This window comes from Oryctolagus cuniculus, chromosome 1 (assembly GCF_964237555.1).
Source record: "Oryctolagus cuniculus chromosome 1, mOryCun1.1, whole genome shotgun sequence".
Classification (NCBI taxonomy): Eukaryota; Metazoa; Chordata; class Mammalia; order Lagomorpha; family Leporidae; genus Oryctolagus; species Oryctolagus cuniculus.
Genome location: NC_091432.1, coordinates 160562871 through 160590714, shown reverse-complemented (window position 1 = coordinate 160590714; position 27844 = coordinate 160562871). Strand labels below are relative to the sequence as shown.

The 27844-nt window shown below is 40.2% G+C and overlaps 1 protein-coding gene across 11 annotated transcripts in view; it reads left to right on the top strand.

The window, feature by feature from the left end:
* CFAP95 (cilia and flagella associated protein 95) overlaps nt 1–27844 on the top strand; it is a 210576-nt gene that overhangs the window by 79646 nt on the left and 103086 nt on the right. For 7 of the 11 annotated variants that reach the window (XM_051846478.2, XM_070050984.1, XM_002708236.5 and 4 more), the window contains exon 5: nt 5225–5282. The exons of 1 other annotated variant lie outside the window; for it this stretch is intronic. In XM_051846478.2, coding sequence (XP_051702438.1) covers nt 5225–5282 — 58 coding nt within the window. Of the gene's footprint in view, nt 1–5224; nt 5283–18252; nt 19386–19410; nt 20254–27844 lie in introns of those variants that run through there. 3 more of the 11 variants (XM_051846472.2, XM_051846489.2, XM_070050972.1) reach the window with 3 other exon arrangements.

Below are 27844 nucleotides of genomic sequence, written 5' to 3'. Positions count from 1 at the left end.
TTTCTCTTTTGATTTCTTCTATGACCCATTGTTCATTCAGGAGCATGTTGTTCAATCTCCATGTGTTTGCATGCTCTCTAGGGATTCCTGAGTTGCTAATTTCCAGCTTCATTCCTTTATGGTCTGAGAAGCTGCATGGTATGATTCTAATTCTTTTCAATTTGCTGAGACTTGCTTTATGGCCTAATATGTGGTCAATCCTAGAGAAGGTTCCATGTACTGCTGAGAAGAATGTAATTGCTTTATGTGTAGGATGAAAAGTTCTGTAGATATCTGTTAGATCCATTTGGGCTATATGTCATTTAAATCTACTGTCTCCTTGTTGATCTTCTGTCCAGGTGATCTGTCTATTTCTGATAGTGGAGTATTGAAGTCCCCCAGTACTATTGTACTGGAGTCTAAGTCTCCCTTTAAGTCTCTTAACCTATCTTTTAAATAAACCAGTGCCCTGTAATTAGGTGCATATACATTGATAATAGTTACATCTTCCTGTTGAATTGAACCCTTAATCATTATATAGTATCCCTCTTTGTCTCTCTTAACAGTTTTTGTGTTAAAGTTTATTTTGTCTGATATTAATATGGCTACACCTTCTTTTTTTTTCATTTCTGTTGGCATGGAATATCTTTTTCCAACCTTTCACTTTCCGTCTGCATGCATCTTTGTTGGAAAGATGTGTTTCTTGTAGGCAGCAAATAGATGGGTTTTGTTCCTTAATCCATTCAGCCAGTCTGTGCCTTTTAACTGGAGAGTTGAGTCCATTAACGTTCAATGTGACTATTGATAAGTAGTGACTTTGCCCTGCCATTTTCCCAAAGATATTTTCTACTATATGCTTTGAGCTTCCTATGATCTTTTACTGGTAGGTTTTCTTCCTTTACCTTTTTTCATACTGATGGCCGTGTTTCTGTGTTTCTGTGTGTAGCACATCTTTAAGCATCTTTTGCAGGACTGGATGAGTGGCGACAAATTCTTTCAATTTCTGTTTGCTATGAAAGGTCTTTATTTCACCTTCATTCACAAATGAGAGCTTTGCAGGATATAATATTCTGGGCTGGCAGTTTTTCTCTCTTAGTACCTGGGATATATCTCGCCATTCCCTCCTAGCCTGTAGGGTTTCTGATGAGAAGTCAGCTGTGAGTCTAATTGGAGATCCTCTGAGAGTAATCTGATGTTTCTCTCTTGCACATTTTAGAATCTTTTCTTTCTGCTTCACTGTGTTGAGTTTGATTACAACGTGTCGTGGTGAGGATCTCTTTTGGTCATGTTTATTAGGGGTTCTATGAGCTTCCTGTACTAGGATGTCTCTGTACTTCTCCAAACCTGGGAAATTTTCTGCTAGTATCTCACTAAAAAGGCCTTCTAAACCTTTCTCCCTCTCCATGCCTTCAGGAACTCCTAGAACCCGAATGTTGGTTTTTTTAATAGTATCCTGTAGATTCCGGACAATATGTTTTAGATTTCTAATTTCCTCTTCTTTTCTTTGGTTTGACTGTATACTTTCCTGTTCTCTGTCTTCTAAGTCCGATATTCTCTCTTCTGCTTCACTCATTCTGTTTTTAAGACTCTGTAATGTGTTTGTCATTTGATCTATTGAACTCTTCATTTCATTATTTCTCATCACTATCACAGTTTCATGTTCTACTAGTTGCTTCATTTCATTTTGATTCCTCCTTAATATTTCATTTTCGTGAGAGAGATTTTTCTATCCTGTCCATTAAGGATTTCTGTAGTTCAAGAATTTGTTTTTGAGAACTTCTTAATGTTCTTATCAATTTTTTGAGATCTGCTTCTTGCATTTCTTCTATCTCATCATCTTCATAATCTTGAATTGGGGTGTCTTTTTCATTTGGGGACTTTATAGTGTCTTCCTTGTTCTTGTTACCTCAGTTTCTGCGTTTGTTGTTTGGCATTGTGGAGATATTCTTTGGTTTCTTCGCTGTGGTGTTTTTTCTCATTATACTATGACTCTAGATTAAGTGGACTGTCTGCTTTTGATGGATCCTTAGAGGCTGTGATGGGTGTGGCCAGAGAGCTCTGTTTGGTTCTTCCTGGTTAAGAGTGTGCCAAAGGTGACTCACCCAGGTTGTTCTCTCGCTCGCTCTCTCACTCTCTCACTCTCTCTCTCTCTCTCTCTTTTTTTTTTTTTTGACTCAGAAGGGAAGTAATTCTGCACAGCTGAGTGGAATTGAGGGTAGTTGATGTATGAAATCTGGCTCCTGTGGGTATTAGTCTGCTCTACCCCAAGGACCACACAAAGGGTCTATGCAGCCCTCAGTGTGGTCTCCAATTTCTCAGCAGTCTCTCACCAGGTTGCCAAGTTACCGAGTTTGTGTACTCAGTGAGTTATCTCACCCACCCTTAGATTTTCATAATCTCAGTTTGTTAGCTCCACACTTTCACTAGCTTCAAACCTCCAGTTATTTCTCCCCACCAGAGTCAGGTTTTTCTGCTTGGCTAATGGCAGGCACTGCTTTATGTATGTCCAAAATGGCGCCTGCTCTTTGTCTTGCTCGGCTTTGTAAGGTGAGTGAAGAGAGAGGCTAGTGTCCATGCTGGTTCCCCTTATTTATTCGCTTTTTTTTTCTCTCCTCCAGTCAGCCTGGTGAACTATCCCCAGCAGGGCTTCAAGCCTTGTTCCCTCTAGGCTCTTTCTGCCTTTCCCCACCAATGACTCGGGTTACTGAGGTTTTTGTCTCACCTCCCCTTCCAGAGTTGGCGTGCAGACTCTGCGGCTCGGCTTCTGTGCCTCGGCTTCCGTGCCATGGATGTCCTTGCTCTCCCCGTAGGTCCTCCGTGTCACATCCACTAGATCTGGAAGAGTTTCCTCTGCAATTTTTTCCCGAGCCTTTTCCTGAAACTACAGTAACTCCACTTTTATTAAACTATCTTTTCCCGGACTATCAGTGCATACCCTCACTATTCCTCCATCTTTGCTCCACCCCCAGATTGATCCATTTTTAAAATCCCATTTGCTGATTTGCAAGTTATGTTTCCTGGGGTTGGCATTTGGGGCAGCAGTTACGATGCCTGTTGAGATGCCTGCTGATGTTGTGTATGTATTCTGGGCTTGGGCTCCGGTCCTGGCTCCGGTGCTGAATGCAGCTTCCTGCTGATATGGCCCTGGAGGCAGCAGATGATTGGGTTGGGTTCCTGCCACCCACGTGGGACACCTGGATTGACTTTCCTCTTCCCAGCTTTAGCATGGCCTTGTTGTGGAATTTGTGGGCATTTGAAAAGTGAAACAGTGGATGGAAGACCTATTTCTCTCTCTAAAATAAAAATAAGTGCATGTTTAAAAAGATCGCTTCTCAGCCTTTTGGCTAAGATCAAGTGTAAAAAAAAATTCAGATTGGGGTGAGTGTTGTGGTGTAGCAGGTGAAATTGCTGCTTGGGTATCTGCGTCTCATATTGGAGGGTCTGAGATGGAATCCTGTCTCTGCTTCCCATCTAGCTTCCTGGGAGCCAGCAGGTATCAGCTGAAGTCATCAGTCCCTGCCAACTACCTGGGAGACCCCAGTGGGGTCCTGGCTTCAGCCTGGCCCACCTTTGGTGTTTGCAGGTATTTGGCATGTGAGCCAGAAGACAGAATATCTCTTTCAATCTTTCTCTCTGTTGCTCTGCCTTTAATATAAATACAAATAAACTTTAAAAAAGACTCAAAATTTAGAAAAAAGATTCAGCCTAAGATAGGTGAAACACATCATTAGGTTTTAATAGAAGAAAAAAGTGTGCTTCCAATTTGTCACATTAGAAAAAAAGGCGTGCTTCCAATTTTTACTCTTTTGATCATCAGTACTCAAACTTGAGTGTGCTTCAGAATCACCTAGGGCACTTGTTAAGCTGTGGATTGCTGGCCCCACTAAGAGAGTTTTTAAGTCAGTGGGTTTGGCATAGGACCCATGTCCAGCTCAGCCTTTTGTGTCTGTGGTTTCTCCATCCTCCTCTGATTCTATCAACTATGGATCAAAAATATTTTTAAAAATTGCATCTGCACTGAACAGATATAGCCATTTTTTCTTGTCATCGTTTCCTAAACAATGCAGTAAAAGTATTCACAAAGCATTTCTGTGCTATTGGGAATGACAAGCAATCTCTGGGTGATTTATACATACACAAGGATGTACATTGGTTCTATGCAAACATTACACCATTTTATTACTGGGGCTTGAGCATCTACGAGTTTTGGTATGCGTGAAGTGTTCCTGGAACCAATCCCCCATGGATAGTGAGGGACCACTGAATTTGAATGTGTCCCCAGGTGCTGCTTCTGCTGCTGCTCTGGAATCCATCCTTGAGAGCTGGCAGGAATTGGTGGTTACCATCAGGAAACATGCTAGCACCTGAACCCAGTAGACTGTTGGACTTGATATTTCTGGGCTTCTTGGTGAATTCTCCTCCTTTCCCAACAGCTTGGCATTAAAACTTTTTAGAATGTCCTTTTACCCACATAATATTGCCAGGAACGGAAATGGCATTTTAATTTCTTAAGATCAAATAACTATATTTTCTGGGAAGTCTCTCTGGGCTGGTTGCTTGAGCTTCTCTGGTCTCTTATGTGAAAGTACAACATCTATGTGTTCTGAGCTTGTATGTAGGAGTTTAGCTCTTTGCCTCTTTCGAACTCAAGGCTACTTCTCTTGCCCTTGAATGGTGGTTCAAATTCCATCCTCTAGCCTTGGGACTTTTTGATTTCAAATGGTAATGACGTTCCTCTTCATTTCTGTTCCTCAGAGTTTCCCTATTGAGCTTAGCTATGCTTGTGTACTTGAGAGTTGTGGGTATATTTTTTCTAACATTTCTGTGTGTTTAATGGGGTGGAGATTGGGGATATTATGTAACTCAGTCCACCTAGTTGTCTTGTCTTATCTTTTTATCATTTATGTGCAGAAAACACCATAGGTTCAAAATGGTTTCAGAAGGAGGAACTGAGTGGTAAAGAGAATTCTTAAAATTCAAAACAGCTGAGCTCAGGGATGTGCAACTCAATAGCCACAAATATCCTTAGTACAGGAGAGAGGTAGGTGAGGCTGAATCAGAAGGAGGTGGTGCACTGTTGGTGGTAGCTAACCCCATAAAGAAGGCCTGGGACAGTTACAACATTTGAAAATGTTATTAGGCCCAAATCTTTTTGAAATGTTTTTACTGAATGTAAAGAATACAATTTTAAGCATCTCTCCTTCTGAAGTCATTCTGTTTTCAAACATTGACTTCTCTCTCTTAGGTACACATTGACCACATATGCGGAAGAATACACTCCACCATATGACTATCCATCACATGTGAGTACAGAGCCATGCTCTAAGATGTATTTGTGTTCTTACAATGACTCATTACACTGAGTGTAAATAGTCAAACTTGGGGAGAAAGGAGAAATGGCTGATATTTATGATGTTTTATATTTATTTAGAAATATTAGATATTTGTGAGAGTCAATAGAATGTTTTATGGTTATGATTTTTTCTTTTTTAATTAATCCCCCCCAAAGAAATGTTTTATTTAAGGAATACAGACTTTATGCATTTCATAAGTACAACTTTAAGAATATAGTGATTCAGGCTGGTGCTACGGCTCCATAGGCTAATCCTCCATCTGCGGCACTGGCACACCGGGTTCTAGTCCCAGTCGGGTTGCTCCTTTTCCTGTCCAGCTCTCTGCTGTGGCCTGAGAGTTCAGTGGAGGATGGCCCAAGTCCTTGGGCCCTGCACCTGCCTGGGAGACCAGGAGGAAGCACCTGGCTCCTGGCTTCAGATCAGCATGGTGCACTTGCCACAGTGCGCCGGATGCAGTGGCCACTGAGGGGTGAACCAATGGAAAAGGAAGACCTTTCTCTCTGTCTCTCTCTCTCACTGTCCACTCTGCCTGTCAAAAAAAAAAAAAAAGAAAGAAAAAAAAGAATACAGTGATTCTTCCTACCATACCCACCCTCTTATCCATTTTCCCATTTCTTCTCCTCCTCCCTCTCCCATCCCCAGACTCATTCTCTACTAAGAACCATTTTCAATTAACTTTATACACAGAAGACCAACTCTATACTAAGTAAAGAGTTCAACAGTAAAAAACAGCCAAAAACCAAAACCAAACCAAAACAAAAAAAAACTATTCTCAGCAGTCGAGACAAGGGCTCTTCAAAGTTATTGCATCTTGAAGTTAATTTCACTTCTTTTTTTTTAGAAACTTAATTAATTTTAATGAAGCACCCAAGAATGATACATCATTTGGGAGCACTTAGACATACTCCTAATATAGCATTTTGAGGACAGAGGTCCTGCATGGGAAGTTAGTGCATGGTGACACTTGTTAATTTAACAATTAACACTCTTCTGTATGATGTCAATGATCACCCAAGGCTCTTGACATGAGCTGCCAAGGCTATGGAAGCCTTTTGAATGCACAAACTCTGTCAGTATTTAGACAGGGCCAGAAGCAAAGTGGAAGTTCTCTCCTTCCTTCAGAGAAAAGTACCTCCTTCTTTATTGACCAGTTCTATCCACTGGGGTCTCACCCACAGAGATCCTTCATGTAGGACACTTTTTTTGCCACAGTGTGTTGGATTTCTATGCCTGAAATGCTGTAGTGGGCTTTTCAGCCAGACCAGAATGCTTTAGGGTTGAGTCTGAGGTAAGAATGCTATTTAAAGCAATTGTCTTCCTGAGTCTGCTGTGTGGACTGCTTTCCAGGTTGGAGCATTCACTCCTTTTTAATTCTATCTATTATTATTACCAGACCCCTAATCCTATCCATATGATCACTTTAACACATAAGATGGTATTTTTACCACCCAGCTTAAGGGGATTTGCGGTCCCATGACAAGTTTTTAAACTGTACCCTTAGAAGTAAATCTGTGGGAGTGTATACAGAACTATAATGCTTTACAGTTACAAACTTCATATACTTTGTAATTACAAGTTTAGGAACATAATGATTCTTCCCACCATGCCCACCTCCCCACCCATACTCCTAATCCCTCTTCCTTCTTCCTCTCTTACTCACACTCTTATTTTTTACTGAGATCTATTTTCAATTGACTTTATGCACATATGTTTAACTCTATGTTAAGTAAAGAATTCAACAAATAAAAAACCAAAACAACAACAAAACAAACAAAAACCCCAAAACTGTTCCTCAATAGTCAAGACAAGGGGTTTTCAAGTCATTGCTTCTCAAAGTGAATTTCATTTCTATGGATTGCCTTTTAGTTTCACTCTTAGTTGTCACAGGTCAGGGAGAACATGTGGTATTTGTCCCGTTGGAACTGGTTTATTTCACTAAGTATGATATTTTCCAGATTCATCCATTTTGTTGTAAATGATCGGATTTCATTTTTTTAAAATCACTGTGTGGTAGTCCATAGTGTACATATCTCATAATTTCTTCATTCAGTATTCAGTAGATTTCAGCATTTTTTTTCATCTTTGTTGTCCCACTTTATTGGTTTTAAAGTAAATCTCAAACACAATTTATTTCATCCCTGTATACTTCAGTATTCCCCATCTATCTACAGATAGATATAGTGTGTATCATTCATACACATAGATGTAGATATAGATACCATTTACAACCACAGCACCATCCTCATTCCTAACAAAGTAAATAAATGAGACTTCAAATTCTCCTGACTGATTCAAAGTCATCTCGTCCAGACTATTCAATTTTCAGCATTTGGGTTGATTCCATATCTTAGCTATTGTGAATTGAGCTGCAATAAACATGGGGGTGCAGATAACTCTTTCATATGCTGATTTTATTTCCCTTGGGTAAATTCCCAGGAGCGGGATGGCTAGGTCATATGGTAGGTCTATATTCAAATTTCTGAGGTATCGCCATACTATTTCCATAGTGGCTTTACATTCCCACCAACAGTGGATTAGGGTACCTTTCCTTCTACATCCTCACCAGCATTTGTTATTTATTGATTTCTGTATGTGAGCCATTCTAATTGGGGTAAGGTAAAACCTCATTGTGGTTTGGATATGCATTTCCCTGGTCGCTAGTGATTGTGAGCATTTTTTCATGTGTCTGTTGACCATTTGTATTTCCTCTTTTGAAAAAATGTCTGTTTAATCCTTTGCCCATTTCTTCACTGGGTTGTTTGTTTTGTTGTTGTAGAGTTCCTTGATCTCTTTAAATATTATGGTTATGAATCCTTTATCACTTGCATAGTTTGCAAATAATTTTTCCCATCCTATTGGTTGCCTCTTCACTTTCCTGAGTGTTTCTTTTGCAATAAAGAAGCTTCTCAATTTGATGTAATACCATTTATGAATTTTGGCTTTGATTGCTTGTGCCTCTGGGATCTTTTCCAAGAAGTCTTTGCCTATGCCAATGTCTTGCAGGGTTTCCCCAATGTTCTCTAATAATTTGATGGTGGCAGATCATAAATTTATGTCTTTAATCCATTTTAAGTGGTCTTTTGTGTAAGGTATAAGTTAGGGGTTTTGCTTCATACTTCTGTATGTGGAAATCAAGTTTTCCCAGCACCATTTGTTGAAGAGACTATCCTTGCTTCAGGGATTGGTTTTAGCTTCTTTGTCAAATGTAAGTTGGTTGTAGGTGCTTGGGTTGATTTCTGGCATTTCTATTCTGTTCCATTCGTCTATCCATCTGTTTTTGTACCAGCACCAGCCTGTTTTGGTACCAGCACCAGCCTGTTTTGATTATAACTGCCCTATAGTATGTATTGAAATCTGATACTGTGATACCTCCAGCTTTGTTTTTTTGTCATATAAGATTGCTTTAGCTATTTAGGGTCTCCTGTGTTTCCATATGAATTTCAGCATCATTTTTTCTATATCTGAGAAGAATGTCCTTAGTAGTTTGATTGGTATTACAATGAATCTGTAAAATGCTTTTGGAAGTATGGACATTTTGATGATATTGATTCTTCCAATTCATGAACATGAAAGATTTTTCCATTTTTTATATCTTCTTTTTCTTTCTTTAACATTTTGAAATTCTCATCTTAGAGATCTTTGACCTCCTTGGTTAAGTTTATTCCAAGGTATTTGATTTTTTGTAGCTATTGTGAATGAGATTGACCTTAGAAGTTCTTTCTCAGCCATGGCATTGTCTGTGGATACAAAGGTTGTTGATTTTTGTGTGTTTATTTTATATCTTGTGACTTTACCAAACTCTTCCATGAATTAAAGTAGTCTCTTAGTGGAGTCTTTTGGATCCCCTGCATATAGAATCATGTCATCTGCAAATAGGGATAGTTTAATATCCTCCTTCCCAGTTTGTATCCCTTTGATTTCTTTTTCTTGCCTAATGACTCTGGCTAAAACTTCCAGGACTATATTGAATAGTAGTGGTCACAGTGGGCATCCTTGTTTGGTACCAGATCTCAGTGGGAATACTTCCAACTTTTCCCCATTTAATAGGATGCTGGCTGTGGGTTTGTCATAAATTGCCTTGATTGTGTTGAGGAATGTTCCTTCTATACTCAACTTGCTTAGAGTTTTCATCATGAAAAGCTGTTGTATTTTATCAAATTATTTCTCTGCATCTATTAAGATAATCATATAGTTTTTGTTCAGTTTGTTAATATGATGTATCACATTGATTGATTTGCAAATATTTAACCATCACTGCATACCAGGGATAAATCCCACTTGGTCTGGGTGAATGATCTTTATGATGTGTTGTTGGATTTGATTTGCCAGAATTTTGTTGATTTTTGCATCTATGTTCATCAGGGAAATTGGTTTGTAGTTCTCTTTCTCGGTTGCATCTTTTTTAGGTTTAGAAATTAAGGTGATGCTGGCTTCATAGAAAGAATTTGGGAAGATTCCCTCTCTTTCAGTTGTTTTGAATAACTTCAGAAGAACTGGAGTTAGTTCATTAAATGTCTGGTAGAATTCAGTAGTGAATCCATCTAGTCCTAGTTTTCTTTTTTGGGAGAGTCTTTATTACTGATTCAGTTTCCATATTGGCTATGGGTCTGTTTATGTTTTCTGTGTCTTCATGGGTCTATTTAGGTAGGTTGTATGTGTCCAGGAATCTATCCATTTCTTCTAAGTTTTCTGCCCTTTCTTCTAGGTTTCCCGGTTTGCTGGCATACAACTCTTGGTAGTAATTTCTGATGATTCTTTTTATGTCTGTGGTGTCTGTTATTACATTTCCATTTTCATCTCTGATTTTATTAATTTGGGTCTTCTCCCTCCTTTTTTATTTTATTAGTCGGGCCAATGATGTGCTAATTTTGTTTGCTTTTTTTTTCTTTTTTCAAAAAACCAGGTCTTCACTTTGCTAATCTTTGGAATTGCTTTTTTGGTTTCAATTTTGTTGATTTCTTCTCTAATTTTAATTATTTCTTTTCTTCTACTATTTTTGGGTTTGGTTTGCTATTGTTTTTATAGATCCCTGAGATGTATTGATAGCTCATTTATTTGGTGCCTTTCCAATTTCTGGATGTAGACACCAATTGCTATAAACTTTTCTCTTAACACTGCTTTTGTTGTATCACCTAAGTTTTGATATGTTGATATGTTCTCATCCTTACTTGTTTCCTGAAATTTTTTTATTTCTCTTTTTATTTCTTCAGGACCCACTGTTCATTTGGGAGCATGTTGTTCAGTCTCTTCCAGCTACACTGTTTTGTGGTCTGAGAAGATGCATAGTATGATTTTGATTCTTTTGAATTTGCTGAGACTTATTTTATGGCCTAGCATTTGGTCAATCCTAGAGAAAGTTCCATGCACTGATGAGAAGAATGTCTATTCTGTAACTGTAAAAGGGAAAGTTCTGTAGATAACTGTTAGGCCTATTAGGTCTAAAGTGTTGATTAACTCTGTTGTTTCCTTGTTGATTTTCTACGCAGCTGATGCGTTCATTGCTGAAAGTGGGCTATTGTAGTTCCCCATTACTATTAGAGTCTATGTCTCCCTTTAGATCCACTAACAATTCTTTTAAATTGCCAGGTGCCCTGTAATTTAGTGCATATAGATTTATAATAGTTACATTTTCCTGTTGAACTGATCCCTTAATCATTACATAGTGCCCTTCTTTGTCTCTTTTAATAGTTTTGTGTTAAAGTCTATTTTGTCTGATATTAGGATACCTATACCAGCTCTTTTTGATTTCTGTTAGTAGGGAATATCTTTTCCATCCTTTCACTTTCATCATACATGCATCTTTGTTGGTGAGATGTGTTTCTTATAGAGAGCAAATAGACAGTTTTATTTTTCAATCCATTCAACCAGTCTTTGTCTTTTAACTGGAGAGTTGAGGCTATTTACATTCAAGGTGACTATTGATAAGTAACAACTATGCCTTGCCATTTTTCCATAAATATTCCTATTTCTTTGTATTTCCTTTGTACTTTTACTGGATGATTTTCTTACTTTACCTTCTTTCACACAGGTGACCATGTTTCTGTGTTTCTGTGTGCAGAGCATCTTAAGCATCTTTTGAAAGGCTGGATAGGTGGTGACAAATTCATTCAATTTCTGTTTGTTATGGAATGTCTTTATTTCACCTTCATTCATAAATGAGAGCTTTGTGTGGGACAGTATTCTGGGATGACAGTTTTTTCTCTTACGACTTGGAATATATCTCGCCATATTCCTAGTCTGTAGGGTTTCTTTTTTTATTTATTTTTTATTTTTATTTTATTTTTATTTTTTGACAGGCAGAGTGGACAATGAGAGAGAGAGACAGAGAGAAAGGTCTTCCTTTGCCCTTGGTTCACCCTCCAATGGCCGCCGCGGCCAGCGCACCGTGCTGATCTGATGGCAGGAGCCAGGTACTTATCCTGGTCTCCCATGGGGTGCAGGGCCCAAGTACTTGGGCCATCCTCCACTGCACTCCCTGGCCACAGCAGAAAGCTGGCCTGGAAGAGGGGCAACTGGGACAGAATCCAGTGCCCTGTCTGGGACTAGAACCCAGTGTGCCGGCGCCACAAGGCGGAGGACTAGCCTAGTGAGCCGCGGCGCCGGCGTATTTTTTTTTTTTTTTTTGACAGGCAGAGTGGACAGTGAGAGAGAGAGACAGAGAGAAAGGTCTTCCTTTGCCGTTGGTTCACCCTCCAATGGCCGGCGCGGCTGGCGCACTGCGGCCAGCGCACCGCGCCGATCCGATGGCAGGAGCCAGGTACTTCTCCTGGTCTCCCATGGGGTGCAGGGCCCAAGGACTTGGGCCATCCTCCACTGCACTCCCTGGCCACAGCAGAGAGCTGGCCTGGAGGAGGGGCTACTGGGACAGAATCCGGCGCCCTGACTGGGACTAGAACCCGGTGTGCTGGTGCCGCAAGGCAGAGGACTAGCCTAGTGAGCCATGGCGCCGGCCTGTAGGGTTTCTAATGAGAAGTCTGCTTTGAGTCTAATTGGAGATCCTTTGAAAGTAATCTGGTATATCTCTCGTGCACATTTTAAAATCTTTTCTTTATGTTTTGCTGTGGAGAGTTTGATTACAATGTATTGTGGTGAAGATATTTTATGGTAATATCTATTAAGAGTTCTACGTGCTTCCTGTACTTGGATGTCCCTTTCTCCAAATTAGGGAAATTTTCCGTTATTATTTCACTAAAAAAGTCTTTTAATATTTTCTTTCATGCCTTCAGGAATTCCTAGAACCTGTATGTTGGGTCATTTGCTAGTATCCTGTAGTCTCAACAGTGGTTTTTAGTTTAATTTTCTCTTTTTTTTTTTTTTTTTTTGTCTGACTCTATAATTTACTGCAATTTTTCTTCTAAGTTGGATATTCTTTTTTCTGCTTCACTGATTCTCTTGTTATGGCATTCCACTGCATTTTTTTAATTTGTTCTATCTAATTCCTCATTTCCAAGATTTCATTTTGCTTTCTCTTTAAGATCTGTTTCGTGGGAGAAATTTTTTTTCATGTGTTGTATGGATTTCATTAGTTTGTACATTTACTTCTGATTACTTCTATGTAATCTTATGATCAATTTTTTGAATTCCATTTCTTGCCTTTCTTCAAAGTCTTCAGCTTCACAATCTATTATTGAAGTGTTGTATTCTTTTGGGGCATCATGTTGTGTTCCTTATTCTTTTTTCTTGAATTGGTGCATTTATTATTTGACATTTGTCGAGATATTTGTTGGTTTCTTCCTTATTTTTTTGCTGTGGCAGCTTTTATCTTTGGACTATGTCTGTGTGGATTAGTGGGTGTCTGCTTGCAGAGAATACCTAAAATCGTGTGGTGGATATGGTCAGGGAGCTCTGTTCATTGTTCCAAGGTGAAGAGAGTGTTAAGGTGACATTCAGGTTGGGTGTGGTAAGTCACTCTCTCTCTAAATCAGAGGGGAGGTTTTTCCTCTGTTGGTGTATACTCAGCTCATTTCCTCTCCTCAAAGGAGACCAGTGCCTGGGTGTTAGCCCCGGTGAGTATATTTGTCTGCACTTGCACAAGGAGCACATAAAGGATCCATGCAGTCCTTGTTGTAAGCAGATTCCCCAGCAGTGTCCCTCACCAGGGAACCAGAGATTACTGAGTGTGTGGAGCCTCCCACAGTGACTGCCAAAAGTCTCCGCCACACCCTAAGCCTTCCCACACAGGCTCCGTGTTTTCAAAGCCTCGTAGTCTCAGTATTTTCACAGTCCCAGCACACAAGCCTCCCGCAGTCACCAGCACCCAGCTCTCCAGAAGTTCTCCCCTGCAGACTCAGGAGTCTCCACTTGGCTGGTTGCAGGGTCTGGATACGAGCTGGCACACCTGTTATGTATGTCCAAAGTGGCACCTGCTCTCTATTGGTTTGTTACAGGATGCTGTTGCAGGGTGACTGGGGAGAGAGAAATGAGGCACCTCCTCCTCCAGTTTGGCAGGTACACTATCCCCCAGAGGGCTCCAAGCCGGATTCCTTCCCAGATTTTCCTGCAGCTTTATCGCCAGTGGCTTGGACTGTTACAGTCTGGTCTCACCTCTCTCCAAAGATGGTGCTGAGGCTCTCGGCTGCTGGGGTTCTGATTTGTGCATACCCACACCCTCCACATAGGTCCACTATGTCCCTCTAATTTGCGTGTAGTTTCCACTGCTGTATTCTCCCTAACTGTTCCCTAAGACAGTACTCTTTCCATTTTTTAAAAGAAGTTTTATTTATTTATTGAGAGGTAGTTACAGACAGTGAGAGAGAGAAACAGAGAGTGGGGTCTTCCATCTGCTGGTTCATTCCCCAAATGGCCGCAATGGCCAGAGCTGCACTGATCCAAAGCCAGGACCCAGGAGTTTCTTCTGGGTCTTCTACACAGGTTTAGGGGCCCAAGTGCCTGGGTCATTTTCTACTGCTTTCCCAGGCAATAGCAGAGAGCTGGATTGGAAGAGGAGCAGCTGGGACTAGAACCAGTACCTATGGAGATTTAACCCACTGTGCCACAGTGGTGCCCCTCTCTACTTTTTTTAAACTATCTTCTCCTAGAAGTAGAGTAGTAAGCTCCCCCCTATTCTGCCATGTTAATCCAATCTCTGGTTATGATTTATATTTGGAAATTTATACATTTTTGGGAGAACATATTGCAGTATCCAAAACATTATTCATTATCTTTGTTGTCTTGTTTTATTGTCCCTTACCCTGCATTCAATTAATTGGAAATGAGAACCCACTTTTATATTTATTTGTATTACATTGCCTGATAAAAGTATGTGAATTAATTTAACTCTGGGAAATATATACATATAACTATTGATAACTTGAATATATTTATACTTTAAAAATTGTTCAGTGGCAGGCATTTGGTAGAGCAGTTAAGATGACATTTGGGATACCCACATCCCATATCAGAGTGCATGGGTTTAAGTCCCACTCCATTTCTTTTCTTTTCTTTTTTTTTATTTTTTGACAGGCAGAGTGGGCAGTGAGAGAGAGAGACAGAGAGAAAGGCCTTCCTTTGCCGTTGGTTCACCCTCCAATGGCTGCCACGGCTGGCGCGCTGCGGCCGGCGCACTGCGCTGATCCGATGGCAGGAGCCAGGTACTTACCCTGGTCTCCCATGGGGTGCAGGGCCCAAGCACTTGGGCCATCCTCCACTGCACTCCCTGGCCACAGCAGAGAGCTGGCCTGGAAGAGGGGCAACCGGGACAGAATCCAGCGCCCTTACTGGGACTAGAACCCGGTGTGCCAGCACTGCAAGGTGGAGAATTAGCCTAGTGAGCCGTGGCGCCAGCCCACTCCATTTCTGATCCAGCTTCCTGCTAATGCACACACTGGGAGGCAGCAGATGAAGGCTCTAGTACTTGGGTCCCTACTATCTATGCGACAGATGTGAATCAAGTTCTGATCTCCTGGCTTTGGTTTGACTGAGCCCTAGCCGTTGGGAGCATATGGGGAGTGAACCAGGAGATGGAACATCCCTTTCTTTGTCTCTTTCTGTCTCTGTCTCTTTCAACTAAATAAAAAAAAATAAGAAAAAAACCCACAAAATTTGCAACAGAAACAAAACAACGATGCTTCCTGATAGCATTGTTCTGAAAGTCTTAAGTATAATACGCATGAGATAGAAATAAAAGATTTAACTACTGATGAAGAACACTTGAAAAGTCCTATTTATTTTTGTGACAAGATGATTATCTTCTTAGGACTTCCAGGATATTAAACTGAGAAATAATTAGAATCATTGAGACAATAGCTTTCCTTAGTATCAACACTAATCAGTAAGTTGTAAAAGAGAAGAAAACATGCAAATTACTATGGAAACACAAATTTCAAATGCTGTTTTAAAAAATTTTATTTATTTAAAGGGCAGATTACATACACACACACACACACAGAGAGAGAGAGAGAGAGAGAGAGAGAGAGAGAGAATATCTTCCATCTGCTGGTTCACTCCCCAAATGGTTGCAAGTGCTGAAGCTGGACCAGATCAACGCCAGGAGCCAGGAACTCCCATGTGGGTAGCAGGGACCCAACCATTTGGACCATCTTCTGCTGCTTTCCCAGGTGCATTAGCAGGGAGATGGATGGAAGTGGAGAAGCTGACACTTGAAATGGTGCTCATAAGTGTTGCTGGTGTCACAGACGCTGCTTAACCTGCTGTGCCACAACATCAGTCACATAAAATGCTTTTAGGAGGAAAATTGTGCCAAGCTTAATAAAGGAAGACACAGTCATACTTCTCCAAAGCTGGCTGATCTCTTTGTTTGCCCTAGCTACTTCCCCATCAAGAGGTGAATGTTCCTCTGTCTCTTGAATGTGGCTGATTTGATTGAGAGAACATAGCAGAAGTGACTCTCTGCTAGTTTTAAACCTAGTCTCAAGAAAACTGCAACTGGGGCCAGCATTGTCGCATAGCAGGTTAAGCTGCCGAGTGTAATGCTGGCATTCCAAGTAGGTATCGGTTCAAGCCATAAAAACGGCAGATATGATAGCATATGAACTGGTATGCTTGAAACATACAAGACTCACACATATCACATGGAAAAAATGTTAATGACCTTAGAAAAAGAGCAAAGACATATATGTGAATATAGGCAATTGTAAATAATAACTACAGGAAAATACTCAATTTGTTGGGTGGGCATTGTGGCAGAGTGGTTTAAGCTGCCACTTGGGATACTACATTTCATATCAGAGTGCCTGGTATGGAATCCCGCCTCTACTTTGGATCCAGCTTCCTGCTAATGCATACCTTGGGAGGTAGCACTTGGGTCCCTGACATCCTTGTGGGAGACCTGATTGGAGTTCCTGACTCCTGGCTACAACTGGGCCTAGCCTTATTTGTCCTTCAAACAAATAAATGAATTTATTTTAAAAAGTTCCTAAATTTACAAATAATAAAATATGTGAATTGAAGCTATGAGTTCTTTTTGTTTTGCTAATGAAACTGGCAATATTTGTAAAAATAGTGCTTGGTGCAGTAAAGATGGGGTGAGCTGGAATTTTTTTATGTTGCCAAGAAGATTGTAAATTGTTCTAATCATCATTGAATGGAATTTGGAAGTATGTGTCATGATCCTATGTGACTTAATAACTCTTCTCTTAGGTAACTTTCTCAAAGGGAAATAATTTAAACTGGAAATACAGTTGATACCAAATATACTCATTACTGAATTGTGTACTGGCAAAATTTGAAAGCCACCTAAATGTTTAGTATTAGCAGTAGTGTTAATTAAATATGCTATAATTATATTATGAGATGTTGTGCATTATTTATAGAGTCCATAGATAGTCCTTTGTGTCTTAATAAATTCTTGTTTAAGGTTAAGGAAAACATTAAGATAGAGAATTTTATCTGAATTATGTGACAATATAAACAAAAAACTAGAAAAGCTCAAAACGCTACTCAAGTTGGCCTTAAATGCTGAGACTCTAGGTGATTGTGTTCATCTTCACATTTTGTAGCATTTTCCAATTTAACAACCCTGCTCATGTTACAGTCAGAAAAACCAAAATAAAACAAATATATATTATTTTAAAATGCATTTGTATGGGGTTCGGCTTTTTCTTTGGACAAAAGGAAGGTTGTAAGACACTTAATTAAAAACTCATAAAATTCAAAAGACTCAATATAATAAATACAAAGAATGTGAAATGTAGTCTCAGGGCATATAAATCCTTAGCCATTGTGTTATTATATATTAATGGTTTTAAAATTTCCTGTATTATTTCTAATATTTCTCACATTGTTTCTCTGTTAACAGCACAGCATGTAATAGTAGTTTGGCTTTATTTTCAGAGTTTTATTCTTTCATTTCTGGCTTCTAAGCCAAGTAATTGATTTTGAAGCATGTTTTTAGCACTGCTTCCAACAGTCACATTCAATGTTTGCCTAATATTGTTGTAAGCTACAGAAAAGTTTTAAATTATATTACAGTGTATGGTTACATAACAGCAGACCAGTGATTGAACTGTGACAGATATTAACATGTGCATAAACAAATGTCTAATTCACAAAACATTTATAAAGGAAAGAAAATATTTGCTTCCTTGCTGGAGACTTCACCATGTTGCCTTATCTTAAACAGTTCACCATTCACTCTTCAGCAGTTATGTAATTCTTTAGGAAATCTGAAATATTTGAATATTATTTCAAATGTTGCACATGAATTGAGACTTTTTAATTTTTCTGTTATGGTCTCTTATGTTTACTTAACTCACATGAAGTGAGATAACCTACAGGAAGTCAGGGGAATGCTGATTATCAACCCACAGCTCTAGTCACATGCAAGGAAATACAGAGTATTTGGAATCCATGCAGTTAATTCCAAAGAGAACTGGACAGCTGTTTCTTCTGCACATCACATCTTAGCTGTATGCTTATCATAACTTGTGTCAATTTCTATTAAAGGCCTCTTCTCTTAAAGGTTTTTCTATCACCTCCCAAGAATCAGACCAGATGGAACATTGAGGACATTAGAGGATTGGCCCAAGGCTGGCTTTTTGGCATGTAGACCTTTATATTGTTTTAAGGCATTTTCATTTTTGTTTGAAAGAGAGAGAGAGACACACACAGAGAGAATATCTTGCATCTATTGGTTCACTGGCCAAGGGCCTGCAAGAGCAAAGGCTGGACCAGGATGAAGTCGGGAGACTGGAACTCATTCCAAGTCTCCTACGTGGGTAGGTGGGACCCAAGTTCTTGGCCTGTCTCATGCTGCCTTACAGGGTGTACAGTAGCAGAAAGCTAAAATGGGAAATGGGGCTGGGACTCAAACAAGACACTCAGCTGTGGGAAGTGGGCATCCCAAGTGGCATCTTACGGCTGCACTAATGCCTACCCTGGCATATGAGCCTTTAAAGTAAGAGAAAGAGGAAGGAATAATGGCAGATAGTTGGCTGAACACAACATATCTAAGCAAAGGAATGAGTTCAGTCAGGGTCTTGCAAACACAGAAAGCTGAAGAATCAAAGGAATGACTTAAATAAAGAATAAATATGACAATAGTGGAGGAGCTAGAAGGGAGCCGGAAGAATGGAAAATAATGATAAAAGAGGATGTTTTTGGATTTATTATTTCAGAGGAAGGACAATTCTTGGAAAAGACAGAGTCTAGCATTTGGCCTTGGGAATGGGCTTCTAGAGTAGAATCAGATCCATTTACATGAGAATTTGAAGGAATAGTAAACCAGAATGTGGGCTACATTTCTAATATGGGTATTGGAAATCAACCTACAGGCAACAGAGAGAAGGGTGGGGCCAGAGACCATGAATCTCAGGGAGTACCATGGGATTAATGGTCTTTCCTGGCTGTGCCACTACCGTTTGGGTACATCTGATTGGTCAGTGTCAAGTGTGAAGTGCTATTTTTTTTTCCCAAGTGGAGATGCCTTTTGAATGCTCTTTCAAGGCATGTAAGTGCTTATAAACTAAAAACTTTTGGATAACCAAGTTCATTCAGAGGTAGAAAGCTGAGGATGTTTTAAAATAGACAATGTTTTAAAATTGATGTGGGGCTGGTTCTATGGCACAGTGGGTGAAAGCCCTGACCTGCAGTGCCAGCATCTGCTCCACTTCCAATCCAGCTCTATGCTATGGCCTGGGATGGCAGTAGAAGATGGCTCAAGTCCTTGGTCCCGTGCACCCATGTGGGAGACCCGGAAGAAGCTCCTGGCTCCTGGCTTCGTATCGGCTCAGCTCCAGCTGTTGCGGCCATCTGGGGAGCAAACCAGCGGATAGAAGATCTCTCTCTCTGGCTTTACCTCTCTCTGTAACTTTGTCAAATAAATAAATAAATCTTTAAAAAAAATTGGTGTGCATTCCAAATTTACCACAAAGGGTTCATGTATTGTTACATGCTAAAGAAAGGACCTGTATTTGTTTAATGATTATTCTCAACCATGGTGGGATTAGCCTGTCCCACCACAAGGATTCTAAACTCTGGTATGGACATAGCATTGTTAGAGTGTTGATATTTCCGTGCTGACTGGATTAGTTGTGATTTCAAGTCTCCCAGGACTGTACTGGCCCATCACTTCCCTGGACTCCTGGGCTCAAGTTTGCATTATGACTTTCCAGGACCATAAACTCTTTTGCCATCAGAGGCTCTTTCCTCCACTAAAAATTTTTAAAAATATATCCCTGAAAAGGGCCAGCACTGTAGCATAGCGGGTAAAGCCGCTGCCTGCAGTGCTGTCATCCCATATGGGCGCCTCCTGGGAAGGCAGTGAAAGGTGGCCCAAGTCCTTGGGCCCCTGCACCCATGTGGGAGACCTGGAAGAAGCTCCTGGCTCCTGGCTTCAGATCGGCGCAGCTCTGGCCATTGCAGCCTACTGAGGAGTAGTGAACCAGCAGATGGAAGACCTCTCTTTTTCTCTCTCTGCCTCTCCTGTCTGTGTAACTCTGACTTTCAAGTAAATAAATAAAAATATTTAAAAATATATATATCGCTGAATTGAGATAAAGAGAAATAGAACCCAAAATGGATTATATTCTTTTTTAAAATTCAAAGCTTATTGAAGAAATCTCTTTCTTAGGCTATATTTTCATAGACAGTTATAAAGGATATCCATCTCCCTGTATAAATAATATCTGAATATTTGTCTCTTAAGACTGTGTTACTGGTTTTTGTTGGTATGTGATGTGACTGTGTTATTAATTCTCCTCAAATTATTACCAATGTATCAATGAGTGTTATTACACAAAACGAACACATGCAGTGCTCATTTTTTTCTCCTGGGAGGTATTTTTGGACTTGCATATCCTGTTCTATGTAAAATTTCTCTGTGTAATAGCCGCCATCAGTTTCTCCTCTGAGATGTTTATGGAGATTATCCTACCAGCATCATTTTCTGGCTTAGCCATGAGTTTCTGTATCATTTGATAGGATTCATTTTTCAAAACAGTACCTGCTTTTTTTTATTATGCTGAAATGTACACAAGATTTTCCATTTGAATCCACTTTTAGTATATAATTCAGTGGCATTAAGTTTATTCCCATTGCTGTTTTCATTTCCAAAAGTTCTTATTTTAAAGGACAATCAAAGCACTTTTATTATCCCCCTGAAAGTGTTGTGGGTCCTGGGCACTGTGCTTCTTTTGTCTTAAGGCCAAGGTTGCCCGTGGACTCCCCAGAAGCCAGGTGTGTACCTGACTGACTGAAGGCATTTAGGACTTGCTTACCCAGGCTGCCTGATAAGTACTTTGAGTGTCATCCCAGACCAAAATGTGTTTTAGTGAGAGTCAGAAGCAGACATGGAGGCAGCACCCTTAGGAGCCACTTATTTTTTTAAGTCCATTCGCATAAAAGAGACTTCTCAAAGACTGAAATTGCCCTGAGTTTTCTGCTTCTCAGGAACCTTTTAAAGAAGACTTGCTGAAAACAGGAAGATCTGGAACAGAAAGAACAGGGAAGGGAAGCTAGAGGAAGCATCACTGTGCAAGCTGAATTAACTCTCCATTCTCAGTTGTTTTTAAAAATAAATGTTTCTATTTGAAAGGAAGAGAGGAGAAGAGAGAGAGAGAGACAGAGAGAGAGAGACAGAGAGAGAGAGAGAGACAGAGAGAGTGAGACCATGTATCCATTATTTACTTCCTAGACGCCCCCACATCAGTGAGGACTGGGTCAGGCCGGGAACCAAGTACTTGAACTATCACCAATGCATCTCAGGGTGGAATCGAAAGCAGAACTGGATTTGGACCCAGGCACACCAAAATGTGATGCTGGTTTCCCAAGCAGTGTCTTTACTGTTGCACCAAACACTTGCCCCATCCCAGTTCTTTTTAAGTACCCCCCCCTTTTTGTTTGGACAGGCAGAGTGGACAGTGAGAGAGAGAGAAACAGAGAGAAAGGTCTTCCTTTGCCGTTGGTTTACCCTCCAATGGCCGCTGTGGCCGGTGCACCATACTGATCCGATGGCAGGAGCCAGGTACTTCTCCTGGTCTCCCATGGGGTGCAGGGCCCAAGCACTTGGGCCATCCTCCACTGCACTCCCAGGCCACAGCAGAGAGCTGGCCTGGAAGAGGAGCAACCGGGACAGAATCCAGCGCCCTGACCGGGACTAGAACCCAGTGTGCTGGCGCCGTAGGCAGAGGATTAGCCTAGTGAGCCACAGCGCCGGCCTTAAGTCCTTTCATAGTATCCTTGCTGCATTCTCTGACCCTAGTCCTCCCCATGTCCATTTCACTATAGACAGTTCTTTAATTTTCTTCTTCTTCTTTGGTTATTTCAAAACATACAATAGCTTGAAAAGATGTGCTGTATAAATATGTATAAATATGTATAAATATGGTCACATAGAATAATTATGTATAAACTTTGCTAGAATAAAATAGATTTTGTCAGATTTTTGCTCGGGAAGAGATTACAAGAGGAAGGCAGGGAGGATGGAGGATAAACAGAGGGAGAAATGAATTAACATATTGAACATCTACAGTGTTCCAAGCATTGGCTTTGTTATCTTATATCTGTGTTCTTGCTTAGCCCTCACAATTTTCTTGGGAAACCAACCTTATTAGAGTTATGTATTGAGGAAACTATGTTCCTAAGAGCTTAATTATTAATAATAACACAGCAGATAAGTGTCTAAAGTGAACCCAAGTTTTCAGTCATTTTATATAAGCATGGCTCAGCAATTATATACCCAACATTTGTAAGCCTTGTTCTCCATACCTTAAGATTTATAGGTTTTACAGGACACACAGCAGACTCATAGATGGCAGCACTCCTGCCTCAGAATCAACCCTTGGGACATTCGGATCTGGCTAAAAGGTCCATGAGAGTCTCACAGGCATGGAAAGCCATGACACGGAGGCAAAAAACAATCTAAATGAAAGATCCTGGTGAACAAGACCCCAGCAGAAGGAACAGGCCATCAAGGAGAGAGGCGCCTTTCTCTGAAGGGAGGAAGGAACCTCCACTGTGATATGGCCTTGACTAAACAAGTTCAGAGTCGGTGAACTCAAGGGGCTTCCATAGCCTAGACAGCTCATGGCAAGAGTCTCGGGTGATTGCTGACGTCATAAATAAGAGTGCCAATTGTTAAATCAACAACAGGAGTCACTGGGTACATGCTCCCCACGTAGGATCTCTGTCCTTAATGTGTTTTACTATGAAACTTAAAAACAACACTACTAGTCGAACAATACCCTATACCTTGTGCGGTTGTGTGAGTGCAGCCTGTTGAAATCCTTGCTTAGTATATACTAAGTTGATCTTCAGTATATGAAGGTGATTGAAAATGAAACTCAATGAAGGGCGGGATGGGAGAGGGAGTGGGAGAGGGGAGGGCCACGGGAGGGAGGGAGGTTGGGGGAGAAGCCACAGCAATGCAAAAGTTACACTTTGTAAATTCACATTTATTAAATAAAAAATAACTATATAACAAACAAAAAAAAACTTAATACTTTACCCTTTTGGTATTTTTTATGTTCTACTTAAAACTATTGGTTGAACTCTGTAATTAATACACAATTACTCTTAGGTGTTTAATTAATGCTATAACTAGTACTCAAATAGTATTTTACACTTTGTATTTCTGTGTGGGTGCAAACTGTTGAAATCTTTACTTAATATATGCTAAATTGATCTTCTGTATATAAAGATAATTGAAAATGAATCTTGATGTGAATGGAAGGGGAGAGGGAGTGGGAGAGGGGAGTGTTGTGGGTGGGAGGGAAGTTATGGTGGGGGGGAAGCTATTGTAATCCATAAGCTGTACTTTGGAAATGTATGTTCATTAAATAAAATAAAATAAAATAAAAATTAAAAATGTGGAAAAAAAACTTAAAAAAAAGATTTATAGGTTTTAGTACCTGGCTCCTGCCATCGGATCAGCGCGGTGCGCCGGCTGCAGCGCGCTGGCTGCGGCGGCCATTGGAGGGTGAACCAACGGCAAAGGAAGACCTTTCTCTCTGTTTCTCTCTCTCTCACTGTCCACTCTGCCTGTCAAAAAAAGAAAAAAAAAAAGAAAAAATGCATTTAAGACACCTAATCTTCCAAATGTCATTACTACCTAGCCTACCTTAAATATGCTGAGAACACTTATATTAGCCTACAGCAGGACAAATCATTTAGCACAAAGCCTAATTCAGACCAAAGTTTTGAATATCTCATTTATATTCACAGATGGATGTTTTGTATACATGATAGGATGCAAAAAACAAAATGCAATATACTGAAAGTGGATAACTGGGCATTTTAAGAGAATATAAACAGCATATCATCAGCTGAGGGAAATATCAAAACTCAAAGTAAAGTGTCTGCCAAGTGCTTTTTCCTTTCACATCATAAAGTTGAACAAATGTAGGTCAAACCATCATAGTTGGAGACCATCACCATGTATCCCATTGGTTATATTTCTCTGGGACCCCCTGACTGAAATAGACAGAATGATCTTCACCAGCTCTCTGGCTCTCAAATTCTGCTGTTGAATTTGATCTGATTCTATCTTATTGATCCTATTCCATTGATTCTACTCCTTGGTTATTTACAACTAAGTAACCATTGCAATTAAAGGTCTTGGTTGACATTTGATTCAACTGTACTTGAAAATTAGGAGATAAATATTTTAACTCAACTCATGTATCATCAACCTTGAGAAGTTGTGGGGTTTAAGTGCTCAGGAAATGCAGATCCTTGCACTTTGTGGAGCTAGGTTCTTGTGGTCTGGTTTCTCATAAAATTTTACTTTCGTGTTATATTGCCTTCTGAAGTCAAGTATCCATGATAAGCCTTTTATTTCTGGGTCAAAGCATGAATCTCAACTTTGTTTCAGAGAGTTGGGGATTATGGGAGATTTTAATTTTCTTTCTTTTGATTATCTTTACCTTCTACAGTGAGCATATTTGACCTTTGTAAAGAAGAAAAAGGTTTGAAAAAATCAAGACCCCCTAAACACCAAATTTATCCATAACACATTAGGTCACACCATTAGAGATGTAAAATGGTATTAGTTTCAAATGTCCTCACATAATGTAGACTGAAAACAATAAAAAATTATATATGTGCTTTATATGATTAAAGCTAGGGACCATCACAATTTTTGGACTGGAAAGAAAAAAATGTATCAATGGCTAATATTTAATAGCACAGTTATTAGGTTTTGATGCTGGACATAGCTAACATTTGTGTTATTAATCTGTAAATCTTTTTTGTGAAGTGTTTGTTTATATAGATGTGCATGTTTTGCTTTGTTATAAGCTTTACTCTGTTGACTATCTTTGTTTATAATATAGCAAGTTATATTTATACCCAGTCTGAATTTTATACCTTATTTTTTTAGCTTTTTACTTTCTATGCCTGTTATCCTTTAGTTAAATACTACCTGTTTTTGTTGCAAATGCTCTTCCCTTCTAGAATTTTATCAAATAAAAGGGGGTAGTTAATATTTGTTAAATATATAACAAAATATATCAAACTAGTGACGTAGTTATTGTGACTACATTTGGCAGTTACTCTTAATGCATGTAATCTAATCATTTGCAGAAAAATATGAAATAGAAATAAAACTACTTGGGAGCAGATGTTTGGCACAGCAGCATGTCTGCATCCCTTAATAGAGTACCTAGCTTTGAGTCCATTTCTGATTCCAACTTCCTGCTAATATGCACCCTAGGAGGCAGCAGGTGTTGGCACACGTACTTGTGTCCCTGCCACCCATGCGACAGGGACCAGATTGAGTTCAAGCTCCTGACTTAATCCTAACTCATCCCCAGTTCTTGTGGGCATTTGAAGAGTGAACCAGCAGATGGAAGGTCTCTGTCTCTCTGTCTTTCAGATAAAAGAAAAATTATAAATAAGACAAAGGATTATTTCAAGTTTAGCTAAAGAAATATGTGAGGGGACCTTTCTCCCAGTGGTGTCCACGGTTGATAAAGTAGATTTGACTATAGAGGGATTGTTCTCCCACACTGCTTGCCGCGTGTGCTTCTGTTAGAGACAGCCTTGTTAGAGGAAGCAGGTCCTCAGTGAAGTGTGTGGAGGTGGTAAAGACTTTTATGCATGACATATACTGAAAATAATGAAGCAAAACATCACAGTAATTGACTTCCAGATCTACCTTCATTCCAGCCAGTGTGACATTAACTTATATATGCTAGAGTCTCAAACGCCTTTTAGAAAGTAACTAGAATATCCAAAACAAGCATACTTACAGGCATCCTAGGGAGGAAGGGCCTTCACTGTCCTAACGCCAGGTGGCTAATGACTCTCTTTAGTGCCGGACACAAGGTTAGTTCACAGAGACTGATTTGGCCAGGAAACATAACCGATTATGCATGTTAATTGATGATCTGGATGAAGGAATTGAGATTATGCTTTCAAATTGTCTTACAATATTAAATTAGGCCAAATTAATGATGTTCCCAAAGGCAAGCCTAAAACTGAAAGTGACCTTGAAAACTAAAACTATCAAAAATAAAAGATCCTGGGGCCGGCGCTGTGGTGTAGTGGGTAAAGCCGCCGCCTGCAGTGTTGGCATCCCACATGGGTGCCGGTTTAAGTCCCGGCTGCTCCATTTCCAATGCAGCTCTGCTATGGCCTGGGAAAGCAATGTAAAATGGCCCAAGTCCTTGGTCCCCTGCACCCATGTGGGAGACCCAGAAGAAGCTCCTGGCTCCTGGCTTCAGATCGGGGCAGCTCCGGCTGTTGCAGCTAATTGGGGAGTGAACCAGCGGATGGAAAACTTCTCTCTCAGCCTCTCCTTTTCTCTCTGTGTAACTCTGACTTTCAAATAAATAAATAAATCTTTTTTAAAAAATAAAAGATTCTAAAGAAAAAGGATGAAATCAAATAAGAAGGGGCCAGTGCTGTGGCATAGTGGGTTAAGACTCTACCTGCAGTGCTGGCATCCCATATGTGCCCTGGTTCTAATCCTAGTTGCTCCTCTCCTGATCAGTTCTCTCCTATGGCCTGGGAAAGCAGTAGAAGATGGCCTAAGTGCTTGGATCCCTGTACCCACTTGGGAGACTCAGAAAAAGCTGGCTCCTGGTTTTGGATTGGCTCAGCCCTGGCCATTTGAGGAGTGAACTAGTGGATGGAAGACCTTTCTCTCTGTCTATAACTCTACCTCATAAATAAATAAATAAAAAAAATGAGAAGAGCTATAAACAAAGGACAGCCTACTGAAGAATTTTTTAAAATGGGGTGAATATTGTGTACACAAATGACCTGAAAACAGCAAACTCATTTTATTCTGAAAACAAGATACAGGAGAAAATAATGCTTAGAGTGAGGGCATAGTACCTGATATGGTTTGAATATGATTTGTGGCCTGCAAGGGTCTATTTTATTAGCAGGAGACTCCATCCTCAAGATGGTACAATGAGAGAAAGTGGACCTTCCAAGAAATGGGCTGCAATGTGAGTCATTAGGAGTTGCCTTGGGATTGTAGTTCTCCCATGACCCCTGTGGCGGTTACTTGAGAGGGCTGTTATACAAGGATGAAGCTGGGCACTGCCCATCCTCTGATGTCCGTGCTCTGACCACTTGCTCCAGCGTGTGCTCCTGCCATTGCCATCCTCCATCCTCCATCCTCCATCCTCCATTCTCCATCCTCCATCCTCCATCCTCCATGGGCCCTTCATCTATCACTGAGCTGAAGGTGCCACTTACCCTTGGAATTGCAGAACTGTGAGCAAAATAAACCTCTTTTTGTCATAAGTAGTTTGTGTCAAGTATTTCCTTGGTAGTGGAAACCTAACAAGGAAAGCACCCTAGTGGCTAGCAGGATGGAGTGGAGTGCGTCTCATCAATGCATTTTACTGATAGGAATGGAGAAAACATGTTCTCTGTGCCCTTCATCCTTCAAGGAAAGTTTGAACGTGGGACCCATCCCTGAAGCATCCTAACCTTGCCATGATCTGTTCAAGAAAAAGAAGGAGGAAGACAATTCAGAGTATCCCCTAGTAGTGATTCTCTTGCTGTAGTGTTAGTGGTTTGCATTTCTGCAGTGCCTGCTTAGCATTAGTGTTCATCTCTCTGATACTCTTCTTTTCTACCATTTCTCAGCCTGTTTCACT